The sequence below is a fragment of the Mus caroli genome, chromosome 4 (genome assembly GCF_900094665.2).
Source record: "Mus caroli chromosome 4, CAROLI_EIJ_v1.1, whole genome shotgun sequence".
Lineage (NCBI taxonomy): Eukaryota > Metazoa > Chordata > Mammalia > Rodentia > Muridae > Mus > Mus caroli.
Window position 1 is genome coordinate 124,065,629 of NC_034573.1, and position 13,940 is coordinate 124,079,568.

Here is a 13,940-nt window from a genome sequence, read left to right on the forward strand (position 1 = left end):
CTAGCATGCCTGGCCTGGCTGCCTGCCTTCCTTCCTTCTGTCCTTTTTTTTTTTTTTTTTTTGACAGGAACTCACGTAGCCCAAGCTAGCTTTATACTTACTATGTAACTAAGGACAACTTGGAATTTCTGATATTCCTGCCTCTGTCTTCCAAGTGCTGGGATTATAATTCCATGCTACCACAACTGGCAACACAAACAAACAAACAAACAGAAAACCTTTCTTTGTTTTTGGCCCCAGTGGGAATTGAACCTATCACCTTGTGCATGCCATAGGCCGGTGTTCTACCACTGAGCTACAGCCACTGTGTGTGTGTGTATGTGTGTGTGTGTAGAGGTGTTTTTCTTGCATGTATGTCTGTATATCACATTCATGCAATGCCTTGTGGAGGCCAGAACAGGGTACTGGATCCGCTGTAACTGCAGTTACAGGTGGTTGTGAGCCACTGTGTGGATGCTGGGACTCAAGCCTTGGGCTTCTGGAAGAGCAGCTCGTGCTCTTAACTGCTGAGCCAGCTCTTCAGCTACCTCAACGCCCCCTTTTTAACTTTTAAAAAACCATGACTACTTGAAAACCTCAAATTACTTTGTTTGGTATGTGTGTGTGTATGTGTGTGTGTGTTTAAACTTTATTATTATCATATGTGATACGTGTGGACTCATTTGTGGAAGGCAGAAAATAACTTTGCAAAGTAAATTCTCTCCCTCCACCTATTATGTGTTGTGCGTTCTGGGGAGCAAATCCAGGTTGCTAAGCTGGTGAGGTCAGTGCCTTTACAGATGACCCATCTTGCTAGCCCCTGTGTGGTTTTAAAAAAAGATTATACCGAGAATAATATTTCAAGACCAGCCAGGACTACAGTCATAGAGAGCTCCAGGCCAAGCAGGGTTACGTTCTGAGACCGTGCTCAGTGAGTTAAGCGCTTGCTGTACAGCATAAGACTGACTTGAGTGTGATGGTCAAAACCCGTGTAAAATCTGGGCATGGCCACACACACACACACACACACACACACACACACACACACACTGTAATCCCCGTTCAGGAGTGGATGTGTCAGGAAGGTCCCTGGATCTCTCTGGCCAGCTAATCTCATAGAATCGATGTGTTCCAGGCTCAGTGAAAAACCCTGTCTCCAAAATGATAATGATGTGAAGAGGCCAGCTGGTGGTGGTGGTACACATCTTTAATCCCAGTACTGGGCGGTGGTTTTGACCTGTTCTCCTCATGACTCTCCAGGGCGCCATACTCGGCCTTCTGCATGGAGCTGGCCTCCCGTGGCTTTGTGGTTGCTGCCATAGAGCACAGGTGAGGGTCAGGACCCATGAGTTGCAGTTGGATATCTGTGGTGAGCTAGGTATAGGCTAGTTACCTATCAGTCAGTGTGTTTCTTCTTCTTCTTCTTCTTCTTCTTCTTCTTCTTCTTCTTCTTCTTCTTCTTCTTCTTCTTCTTCTTCTTCTTCTTCTTCTTCTTCTTCTTCCCCTTNTTCTTCTTCTTCCCCTTCCCCTTCCTCTTCCTCTTCCTCCTCTTCTCCTCCTCAACTTCCTTCTTCTCCTCTTTCTTCTTTTTTAAATATTTAGTTTATGTATATGAGTACACTATAGCTGTCTTCAGACACACCAGAAGAGGGCATCAGATCCCATTACAGATGGTTGTGAGCCACCATGTGGTTGCTGGAAATTGGACCTCTGGGAGAGCAATCATTGCTCTTAACCACTGAGCCATCTCTCCAGCCCTTCTTTTATTTTTATTTTTTTTATTTTTAGTTTAGTTTGTAGTGCCGGGGCTTCGGACCCACACGCTAGGCAAGCGCTCTATCACTGAGCTACATCCCTAGACCAATGTATTATTACTAATGACCGTGCAAAACCATTATTATACCTATTTAAAAGGGTAGAACAACAAGGCCCAGAGATGTCCATTAGCTGCCTGGAAGTGACACAGCTGACTCTGGGCTCACACCCAGGCTTGTCCCTGACCCGTGATTATTTTGCTCCCCTTGGTGTGCCCGTGATCTTCTTACCTACCAGCCAAGTGGAGAGCCCGAGTGTCATGGTTGGAAGGGAGACACGGGTACACAGGAGAAGCACCCTCACATTGTCTTCTTTCTTTCTCTCCGATGGCACGCGTGCGTGGTTCAGGGACCAGTCAGCTGCGGCCACCTACTTCTGCAAGCAGACCTCCCAGGAGAGCTCTCCTGCTGAATCTCTGGAGGAGGAGTGGCTCCCCTTCCGTCGAATCAAGGAAGGGGAGAAGGAGTTCCATGTTCGGAACCCTCAGGTAGGCTGGTGCCAGGTGGCAGAGTCACACACTGCCGAGCAGAGACTTTAGCTCAGCCTTCTAGGGATTGCAACCCAAGGTCGGGCAGACCTCTCGCTTTGGGCCTCTGGTAAGGCTCCCGATGATGGGAGGCGTGGGGGAGGGGTGTTGGGGGGGGTGGTGTTAGCATCCCATAGTCAGTCCCCTTTCAGGGCAGTTCTTCAATGACTTAAAGACCTCCCACTGGGTCCCACCCTCCGAAGACTCCATTTTCCAGTAGTGTCCCCATGAGGACCAGAACATTAACAAGAACCTTCAGTCCACCGCAAGCACGGTCTGAGCTCACCATATCGGTGGGAATAAATAAGTCCTATGAATCACAGGACTCTTGCAGTTGCTGGAGGAATCCCCCTTAAGCCTGCTTAAGGTGCTGATTGGCTCAAAAGGGTAGGAAGAGTGGGGCCCTAGAGCCGCCAATCAGTCCCTGGGACTTGCTCTCAGAGGGGCCAGCTCATCCCTGTCTCTGCCAGGACTACCACCTGCAGGTTGGCTTACTTTCTGAGCTCCTGCCAGCTATGGCTTTGCAGACTGTGGTTCATCAGCCAAAAACGAGGCCCTGGTGGCGGTCCCCAGTCCTCTCCTCCCAGAGCGAAGCTCATTTTGAAAACTCGCATTAAAGGATTCCTAGCCTGGGGAGGAGAGGCAAAATGAAAATTCCCACCTAGAAATCCATTGTCAGGTTGTCGGGGGAGGGGCAGGTAGAGGTCTATGGGAGAAGGGGAGGCAGAAAAAGGAGACAGACAGACAGCCTGTGTTGCAAATGGGAAAGTTGAACCAAACCAGCCTGAGAACAAGAACACTCTCCACTCCTTCCGGTGGAAAATTCTCTCATGTATGCCCTCTCTCTCATCTGGCTATCCTCGGGGCCTGGTGGGCAGGTAGGCAAATAGAATCTGAACTTTTTTTTTTTTTTTTTGTTTTTGTTTTTCAAGACAGGGTTTCTCTGTGTAGTCCTGGCACTCACTCTGTAGACCAGGCTGGCCTCGAACTCAGAAATCCACCTGCCTCTGCCTCCCAAGTGCTGGGATTAAAGGCATGTGCCAGCCGGGCGTGGTGGTGCACACCTTTAATCCCAGCACTTGGGAGGCAGAGGCGGGCGGATTTCAGAGTTCGAGGCCAGCCTGGTCTACAGAGTGGGTTCCAGGAGAGCCAGGGCTATACAGAGAAACCCTATCTCGAACCCCTGCCCCCCCAAAAAGGCATGTGTCGCCACTGCCCAGCGAATCTGAACTCTTAGGTCCACTCACTATTGCTGTCCCGAGGACCTGTGTGATCTGCGAGAGGCCTGCAGTGTTTGCAGAGCTGTGGTGGGCAGACCCCCTCTCCCATTGCATTCTGCCTGGGCTGGTGATGGGGCTGAGGTCCTCACTGTGTGGTTGTAGGATGCTTCTGCAGATCATCTCTGTTGCAGGTGCACCAGCGGGTGAAAGAGTGTGTGCGCGTGCTGCGGATCCTTCAGGACGCCTCCGCTGGGAAGACTGTGGTCAATGTCTTCCCAGGTGGACTGGATCTGATGACCTTGAAGGTAACAGGATGACAACGACGGTTGGGGTGACCCAGGGCTACACTTTCCTCACAGTCTCGCTGGCTCACACCGCTGGCGGGAGCACAGGCTGACCTCGGGCCAGCATAGTGAGAGCTAGGGTCTCAGACCTGTCAGCTCTGCATCTTATCTTTTGTCTATGGGCTCAGTTTCCTTGTGCATATGGGGTCTTCATCCTCATCAGATTCCAGGCAAGAAAGATAGCTGCTAGAAATCCAAGCCTGTGCCCGAACAGCCCCCAGAATCAAACAGCAGGAGGCTCTTAGCTTCTAGGCTGGGGCCTTGTGTGGCTTACATGGTCGCATGAACCACTCTCTGTGGGTCCATCTGCCTAGGCTGTGCCACCTTCCCTGTCAAAGGAGCTGGAACACCAGAACTGAGGGCCCCTCTGTGCCACATGGGTAGAGGAGAGTTTCTTCCCAAAGTCAGGGTGTTAAGTAGAAGGGACCCACTGCAGGCCAGTAGCTAAGAAGGCTTCTGAAGGAGTCCCAAGACCCCTTCTAGAAGGGACTCGGAGACAGGGAGTGTGTCTACCTTGCAATGACTAATCATTTTCCTTTTCTCCCCTGATCTTTCTTTTCTTTGCCCTCTAATGCTTAAACAAAATGAATAGCCTTTTCTTGTTCAGACACCAGACACACACACACACACAGAGAGAGAGAGAGAGAGAGAGAGAGAGAGAGAGAGAGAGAGAGAGAAAGAGAAAGAGAGAGAGAGAGTTTTTTCATGCTAGTTAATTTGTTTGTTTGAGACAGGGTCTTGCATCATAGCCCAGGCTAGCTCAAAACTATGTAGCCAGGAGTGACCTTGAACGAGTGTCAGTCTTTCTGGCTCAATCTCCCGAGTGCTGAAGTTACAGATGTGAGCCACCACACCTAGCTTGTTAGTGTTTTCCATGTTTTTATTTCTTGTTTTGTCTTTCTAAGACAGGGTTTTGTGCGTTCTAGGTGGGCGTCAAAGTTACTAAGTGTAGCTGAGACTGGCCTTGAGCTCCTGATCCTCTGAAGTACTGGGATTTCAGGTGTGCACAGTGGTGCACTGCTTTTGAGTTCTTTTTAATGTTCCTGTAATATTCCACTGGGTGAAATAAGAATTCTGCTGTGGTCAGGGCTCCCCACATAAACTCATGAAGTCAGTACATCTGTACACCAAATGAAGGCAGGCACATAAAGGCTAAGGACCTACAAACCATGTTCCATGAAGAAAGTGGCAGAGGAGGTGGAGAGTTAGCTTGTAGTTAAGGCTGCTGGCTGCCCTTCCAGAAGACTCAGCGTTGGTTCCCAGCACCCACATGACCGCTCACAGCCATCTGAAACTCTGCTTTCAGGGGATCCAGTACCCTCTTCTGGCTTCTGTGGGCATCAGGCACACAAGTAATATATGGGCATGGATACAGTGAAAATACCCATTCAACTCACGTAATATAAAATTAAAACAAAAACAAAAAAAAAAAAAAAAAAAAAAAAAAAGGAAGAAAAGTAGTGGAGCCAGCTTTAATCCGGAACTTATATTTCCAAAGGTGTTTATGTATGTCGCAGAACCTCTTTTTTTTTTTAAAAGCCATTTTAAAGAAAGACACATATGTCCATGCATGGCTTAGACCCTAGACTCTGGTGGGTGTGAGTGACTATTCACTGAGTGGAGAAGTAGCCCCCACCCCCACCCCTGGGGCTGACTCCAGACCCACCTGCCTGAGAGCCCGAGGAGCAGCAGCCACTGTCCTGGTGAATCTCAGAGGAAACAGGAAATCAACTAGCTAAGGAAACCTCACCCGTGAGGCTGAGTGAATCTAAACATCCGCTATCCCCCTGTGGTGAAGAAGATAGCCTTCTCCTGCTGCCCTGAGGAAGGCGGTGTGTCAGAGCCATCAGCAGCATAGATAGATGCTTTCTTTTTCCTTCCTTCTCTCTCTCTCTCTCTCTCTCTCCCCCCTTCTTTCGTATCCAGCAGTTTCCAGTTTGTATCCAGTATCCTGTATGAGCTTCATTGATCCTAAAAGCTAACAGTTGGGAAGAGCCAACGTGTTCCGCTAAAAGCCCCAGGGAATGCTAATTGCTAGGACACATAGACCCCTCTCAGTGACTTCATCAATAAAAATGTCTCTCTCTTATGTAGCACTCACAGGGTCCTGTGCTATAAGAGGCAGTCTAGGGGTCCAGGCTCCTTAGGAACTGGGTACTTAGGGCTTGGCACAAGCTGGAAAGCCACTCTAGCCGAGGCTCCATTCGTCTAAGGCTCTACCCTCTGGACTCTTGAACTCAAATGTACTACATACCTTAGGCCAGCAGAAGGGCACAGGCAGGGAGCTACCTGAGAGCCTCTATAGATGGACTTGGAAATATATATATATATATACACATATATGTATATGGTCACACACACATATATCACATGATTTTGAATTATGTGTTAGTGTGAGTATCTGCATGTATGTATGTATGTACACATGAGTACAGGTGCGTGCATGCAGAGGCCGGAGGTGTGGAATCCCCTGGAGCTAGAGTTACAGGCAGTTACGAGCTTCCTGGCTTGGATGCTGGAAGTCAAACCCCAGTCCTCTGCAAGAACAGCAAAGTGCTCTTAACCAGACAACCGTCTCCCCTGCTCTGGAAGTTAGACTTTTGCTCACACTGTTAGCTAGGACCCAGTCACCTGGCACTGCAGAGAAATGATCTCGCTGCGTGTCCAGGGACAGATTTGGTGAGCAGCCAGCTGTCTATTTCCAGGTGATGTCAAGTGTAGCCGTTGGGAAGGACGAGGCAGCAGCTTTTGTACCAATACTGCTATGCAGAGACACTAGCTGGGGGCGCGCCCGCGGGAAAGTGATAAGTGCGCATGCGTGCGCGGTCATGTTTCCTTGTCTGTGCAGCCTTGAACTCTACCAGGACCCTGGAGAAACTGTCGCTGGTTAGGGGCGGGAAGAAGGCAGCTGGTGGAAAGGAAACCATGGTAGGGGGCTTCTCTACAGAGCTGATTTTGGAGGCATATGAATACAGTCACTGGCGTTTAAAAAGCTAAGGAGTCCATCTGCTTCTCTCAGCCAAGGGTGAGAATGGACACACACCCCGGGCTAGAAGTTGAGGAGAGCGAGGCTTTTGAACAGATCCGGGCACACAAAGCCTGCGGAGAGATCTCCCCAGCCCCTTAGCAGGCTTCGGTGGTGGCTTTTTATAAAACCATGCCCTGAAGGCTTCTGGGAATAACCAGAAATAGACACTTAGAGAGCAGACGGAGCGCAGAAACTCTCCCCTGGGCTGGAGATAAAAATCAGGACAGATGCACAGAGGAGGTAGGACCTGAGTTGGATTTCTGCACAAGCAGTCGTTGCTCTAGGGCAAAATGGAGGGCGCTGGCAGTCCCGTGTGTTTCTCTCTGTGTTCTCTGAGCCAGCTTGTGGGGCAGGAGCTGTGGAGCGTCAGTTCTCAACCTTCCTAACGCTTCGACCCTTTAATCCGGCTCCTCATGCTGTGCTGACCCCCAGCCATAAAAGTATTTCATTGCCACTTCATAACTGTAATGTCGCTACTGTTATGAATCGTAATGTAAATATTTTGGGAGGTAGAGGGTTGCCTAAGGGGTCACCACCCACAGGTTGAGAACCGCTGTCCTAGAGGCTGAGGGAGGGGGGAGCTGCTTCTCAGCCGGCCTTCAGATGAGCTGGTGAAGCCTGGCTTCTGTCTGTCTGGGTACTCACAGACGCGTGAAGGCCTCCCCTCCGCGGGGAGCAAGAGGATTATGAAGTCAAGGACGGTACAAAGCCATGGGATCACAGGCCTTTAATCCCAGCACCCAGGCAGAGAGACGATCTCTGTGAGTTTGAGGCCAGCGTGGTCTACAGAGTGAGGTCCAGCCAGGCCAGGGGTGCAGAGTGACTCTCTCTCAAAACAAAGCACAAAGGGAAAGTGTCCAGGTGACAAGCACTGTCTTTGGAGGTTGTTCGCACTGAGCATTGGCTCGCCAGGACAGAGGCCTTTTCCTTTTTTCTTCTCTTTGCCATACTGGGTGTCAAATCCAGAGTCTTTTGGTGCCAGACATGCTCTCTGCCACTGATTTGCACCCCAGAGATTCCTTTTATTTATTTTTAATAATTTTTTTAAATTTTATTTTATGTGCACGTGGCGTGAGGGTGTCAGATCGCCTAGAGTTGGAGTTAGAGACAGTTCTGAGTTGTCACGTGGGTGCTGGGAATTGAACCCGGGTCCTGTGGAAAAGCAGCCACTGCTCTAAACCACGGAGCCATCCCACCCCCACCCCAGCCAGTGTCTCACTGTGTAGCCCAGGCCAGGCTTAAACTTGCCATGACTCTGCCTCAGAAGCAAGTTAGTCGGTGTGGCGCCCTATCCCGCCAGAGGCTCAGACGGGAGAGCTTTGGTATGCATCCTGCCTCGCCTTCATTCCTCTATGGTTGCCTCTCTCCGCGTCTGGTTCAGCTAAGTCCTCTGCTCTCCTCAGGACAGCATCGACACGAGCCGCGTGGCTGTGATGGGTCACTCCTTTGGAGGAGCTACGGCTGTTCTTGCTTTGTCCCAGGAAGTCCAGTTTCGGTGAGTGCCAGTGATGCTGTGGTCATGAAGCTTCACACACCATCTGTCCATCCGTCCGTCCTTACGTCCGTCTGTCAGTCCGTCCATCCGTGGAGCAGGGGTGTGTCACACAAGGGTTGCGTTCTGGGCACTGTTTGATGGGCTGGGCATTCAGTGGTGATGATGGAAGATGATCTGGCTTGGAGAGAGTGGGTTGTGTGGGATGAAAGCGGCTTGCAAAGAAGCCAAGAATCCTTACTTAGCACCTAAATGCCATGCAGAAAGTAAACAGACCAAGAGACAGGATGTACACACCCATAACGCTGCACTCCGGAGGCTGAGGCAGGAGGATCATAGAGGTCAAAGCAAACCTAAGCAAGACCCTGTTGTTGTTGTTGTTTTGGGTTTTTGTTTGTTTTTTTGAGACAGGGTTTCTCTGTCTATTCCTGGCTGTCCTGGAACTCACTCCGTAGACCAGGCTGGCCTCGAACTCAGAAATCTACCTGCCTCTGCCTCCCAAGTGCTGGGATCAAAGGTGTGGGCCACCACTGCCTGATGCAAGACCCTATCTTAAGAAAATAAAATAAAGGGGCTGGAGAGATTGTACATTGGTTAAGAGCACTGACTGCTCTTCCAGAGGTCCTGAGTTCAATTCCCAGGACCCACATGGTGGCTCACAACCATCTGTAATGGGATCTGGTGCCCTCTTCTGGTGTGTCTGAAGACAGCTGCAGTGTACTGTATTAAAGTAAATGCATTTTTTTGGACCTGATGCTCCTGTGGACATTCCTTTTCTTTTTTCTTTCTTTCTTTCTTTTTTTTTTTTTAAACAATTTTTATTAGATATTTTCCTCATTTACAATTCAAATGCTATCCCAAAAGTCCCTTATACCCTCCCCCCAGTAAATACATTTTTAAAATGAAATAAAATTTAAAAGATCATCATTAAAGAATTTTAGACAGAGAAAAATGAATCTTCCGTTTTAGAAAGCATCCCGGCTACTGTGTGATGTAACAAGCCCACCTGAGAGCTGGGTGGGTATGGGCCAAGTCAGCAGAGCTACGAGAGGATGAATTTGCACGAGGTGGAGGACAGGGATCATGGACGGAGTCAGAAGCATTTGAGTTGTAAGGCTGCGGTGATGTGTAAGAGCAAGAGGACGGGAAGTGGAGGCCGTATGAATGCACCTGTCCTTGCAGTGGAAGGTGGCTGTCCCCTGCAGAAATGCATGTGCCTCTGAGTCTTAGTACCACAGTTTCACCCTTGGTACCAAGGAAGTTTGCAGGATTCTCTGCCACCAAGGCTCTGGGCTCATGTAGCATCTTGTGCTTGAGAGCTTTGATACTTTCAAAGTCCCTTGGTCTCCCTCCACCCCTGCCTCTCCCTGCTGTCCCGGGATGCATGGCCCTTCTCACTGATCTCTGCATCAGGAGGGCTAAACTCACAGTGGTCACTCGGTAGTGAACGAGTAAGTGATGAAATGAATGAGGTGACATTCTGCAGAACCGGAGATCGTCAGAGGGTGGATCCAGAGGAGGGACTCTGACCTTTGCTGGGAGGGAGTATATATTCTGGAAGGCTCCTTGGGGACAGGCAAAAGGGATTCCGACGTAATATCATAACAGGAGGGAGTGGCTCCCAGCACCCAGCTCCTGGCTTGCTGAATCATCATTCCATTGGTGAGAGAGTCCCATTCGAACCCCCTCCACTGTAACTGGTCTTGCCTGGGTTTCTTAGTGATGGTTCCTCAATGTCTGTCTGATCCCAGGTGTGCTATAGCCCTGGACGCTTGGATGTTCCCTCTGGAACGGGACTTTTACCCCAAAGCCCGGGGCCCTGTGTTCTTTATCAACGTCGAGAAATTCCAGACGGTAGAGAGCGTCAACTTGATGAAGAAGATCTGTGCCCAGCACGAGCAGTCCAGGATCGTGACTGTCCTGTAAGTATCCCCCAAAGGCACTACCCCAGGGTCCTATGCATTTTTCAGTCAGGCAGGACTCCCTCCATTTCTTCTAGGCTATCCAGAACTTTTTATATATCCACAGAATATCTGGATATTGCCAGAATCCTCACATCATAATTCCTGTAGCAGTTCATGTCTCTCTTCGCTGCCTGGCTCCTCCTACAGAGGCTGCATGATAGGACTTGCTTAGTACGTTCTGGAAAATGCACGGGTACATTGGGTCTGGGTGGAGTCCAGACACCTCTAGCCTCCTATGGGAATTTTACTAGTTTATGAAGACTATGAATACATTAAGATTTGACAATTTGAGGGGGATTTGTAGACTTTCCATAGATATCTAGTTCACAGAGGTCATAAAAGCCATTCATGCAAGCTGAGCCTGGCGATGCATGTTTGTAGTCCCAGCACATGTGCAGCTGAGGCAAGGGGATGGAGAGTTCAAGGCCAACCTGGGCATCAACATGAGATCCGAACCAAATAAACCTCTTAGATGCTGACCAAGTAAGGCGCGTTCTCTTTACCTGGTCACTGCCCTGTGAGGGTTAGCTTTCTCCGTTTTCCCCAGAGCAGCAGGCTTTTGAATCTTAAGCTGTTGGCCATGTGGGAGGCGTATGGAATTCAGGCAGGCCTGAAACCTCCGTGACCTGTGCATGCCCTACTCAAGCCAAGCAGCACACGTGCACCAGTGCCTGTGTCGGGAAGACAACACTGACTGCTTGTCATATACCCTGGGAACCAGCTAGGCAGCTAAACCATATGCCATACCAAGCCCCTCAGTGCCAGTTGGCTGCAAGCAGCGGCTTCAGTGGCTTCTGCCCTTCCCCACCCTGTCCCAGCCCCTCCTCTTTCATTTTTGACTTCATAGCGTTGGAGGGACAGGACTGCAGGACCAGTCAGACCCAGTCACTTGTAGTCTGTAGAGAAGGCACACAAAGGGGACTTAACTACAGGCAATATAGCCTATGGATATGATGGCACATGCCATTAAGTCCCAGCACTCAGGAGGCAGAGGCAGGTAGATCTCTGTGAGTTCAAGGCCAGCCTGGTCTATAGAGTGAGTTTCAGGACAAGCCAGAGCTACATAGTGAGACTCTGTCTCAACCTCCCCCCACCCCAAATTTTTTAGATGTATTAATTTTATTATTTTATGCATATGAGTTTTTCCTGCATGGATATGTCTGCTGTCCATGGAGGCCATGAGAGGGTGTTGCATGTGTAACAGTCCTGACTGTCCTGGAACTCACTCTGTAGACCAAGCTGGCCTCTAACTCACAGAGATCTGCCTGCCTCTGCCTCCCGAGTGCAGGTGTTGAATTCTTAAACCTGGAGACTTGCGATCCACTATGTGGGTGCTGGAAACAGAACCCTCCGTCCTCTGCAAAAGCAAGGGATTTTAAGCGCTGAGCCAGCCCCAGTATATTATTTTTAAAATGTAGTTCTGAATACTCAAGAAGTCAATATCTTTATTATCCTGCACACATTTTTCATGTGCCTTAAATAATACATTTTGAAAATCCGTTTAGGGCAAACGGCCCTGCAGGTCAAGGCACCTACCATGAAGCCTGAGTGTGGACCTCTGTTCCCAGCACAGTAAATGAATAGATCTAATTGTGGAAAATCTGCTTTTCTATACACCAGACGGGTGCTTTAGCGTGTATATTTTCCCATACCACATTCATTGGAGTTAGGGGTAATTTAGCTCAATGGGAATCCAGCAAGGATTTCACGTGTGCATTCCATGTATTTAGAGGGCTGAGGATGTAATGTCACGGCAGGATCTCTGCCTAGCATGTGCAAGGCCCTGGGTCAATCTTCACTACCATGAGTGAATGGATGAATGAAGGAAGGAAGGAAAGAATGATGCATTTACAGTCAAAAGACTTAATTTAAAACCCATTTCCATGCCCTCTCTGCTATGATTATTGTGTTTCCTGTCCCTGTTGACTCCGGGGCAGTTCTGGCAGTGAGGTTAAAAGTTCAATGGGTCTTGGGGGGTCTCTGGATAAAAACCATGGCATCGTAGGAGCAGTGGGTGTCGGGAATCTTCCTCCCTCCCCCAGCTCCATCTAACAAGCTCACCCTCCCTTCCTGCATTGTCAGGCATGGCAAGCGAGGCACTGAGCCAGCTTCGCAGCCAGGCCCACCTCAGTTCAGATCCGAGTGCTGTCCACTGTGTCAGATTCGATCACAGGGACAGATGGTTCCCTGGCAGAGTTACTCTGACATATAGGCAGCACAGTGCACACAGTAGGTGCTTGATGCCTGTGCTTAACCTCCACCCGCCTATGGGCGGCTTCTCTTTTCTCTTTAGAGGCGCTGTTCATCGGAGTCAAACTGACTTTGCCTTTGTGACGGGCAACCTGATTGCTAAATTCTTTTCCAGTAACTCTCGTGGTACCTTGGACCCTTATGAAAGTCAGGAGGTCATGGTGAGGGCCATGTTGGCCTTCCTGCAGAAGCACCTTGGTAAGGAGACAAGTGGGGCTTATGGGGCACACGTGGGGTCCCTTGAGTCTCCTGTAGCACCCTGCTCTGTCCTGACATGACCAGGACCCAGGAGACTCACGGCAAATGGAAGGCTGGCTGAAAGTGGTCAGCACAGCAACACAGAAATTCCTTTCCTGAAGGTTTGCCCTCCAGGCCCTGACTTACTAGCCCTTGGGCTGATCATCTAACGGTTCTGAGCCCTGGCTTCCTCACTGTGAGAATACCTTTTCCTCCCATTACTCTACCACCTCGGTCCCCAATCTTACCACTTTGTACATTGTGGGGTGTTTTGGCCAAAACGTATGGGAATTTTTAAACGAAACCGAATATGGAAAGATCGTGACCGGTATCGTAAGTCACAGACCAGCTAGATGCAAAGCCCTTTGAGGTCCCTGGTGTCACCTCTACCCAGAGAAGGTGTCTTCTCCAATGGACACAAAAATCGGCTCCCCACCTGGGACTTGGGATGTTAGACGTGATTGTCTAGGGGCTGGTGAGATGGCCCCGTGGGGAAATGACGCTTGTGGCACATGCCTGATGACCCAAGTTCAATCCCTGGAACCCACATAAAGGCAGAGAAGAGAACGGGGCCCACAGAGCTGGCCTCAGACCCACACACACTCCCTGTGGCATGTGCACATGTGCGCACGCACACACATCCTGCAAAAGGGAGTTGATGGTCTAATTAAACTTTTTTGGCCTTGAAGACTAGGATTTTAGTTTACCTCAAGGAAAAATAAAAGTGAAAGTCCGTTTATAAGTACCTGATCCGGTGGGCGGCGCTGTCAAGGGTGCTGGGATCAGTCGCAGGATGGGAGGGGTTTCCTTTTTTTTTTTTTTTTTCCTGTATCCTCCTGTGGCTTCCTGTTTCCGCAGCTTCTTTCTTTCTGTGATCTTTTATTCTACCCATGAAGTGTCTGTTTGTTCAGTCTCAGCTTCCTCAGAACTTGGCTTAGCTTATGCCACTGATGGCTGGTTCTCTCTCCTTGAGGGTTCACATCTTCCACTTCAGAGCCCTCTCTTCTCAGCTGTATTTGAGGGGCTAAGCCTTGGGTGTTTATTATGATTTCTTTCTCTGTTCCTTTCTTCCTTCCTTCCTTCCT

General features: G+C 49.5%; 1 protein-coding gene across 5 annotated transcripts in view; it reads left to right on the forward strand.

Annotated features, from left to right (window-relative positions):
* Window positions 1-13,940, forward strand: part of Pafah2 (platelet activating factor acetylhydrolase 2) — a 31,281-nt gene that overhangs the window by 13,180 nt on the left and 4,161 nt on the right. For all 5 annotated transcript variants that reach the window (XM_021159495.2, XM_021159491.2, XM_021159493.2 and 2 more), the window contains exons 5-10: window positions 1,240-1,308; window positions 2,143-2,281; window positions 3,732-3,845; window positions 8,316-8,407; window positions 10,156-10,326; window positions 12,662-12,816. In XM_021159495.2, coding sequence (XP_021015154.1) covers window positions 1,240-1,308; window positions 2,143-2,281; window positions 3,732-3,845; window positions 8,316-8,407; window positions 10,156-10,326; window positions 12,662-12,816 — 740 coding nt within the window. The remainder of the gene's footprint in view (window positions 1-1,239; window positions 1,309-2,142; window positions 2,282-3,731; window positions 3,846-8,315; window positions 8,408-10,155; window positions 10,327-12,661; window positions 12,817-13,940) is intronic.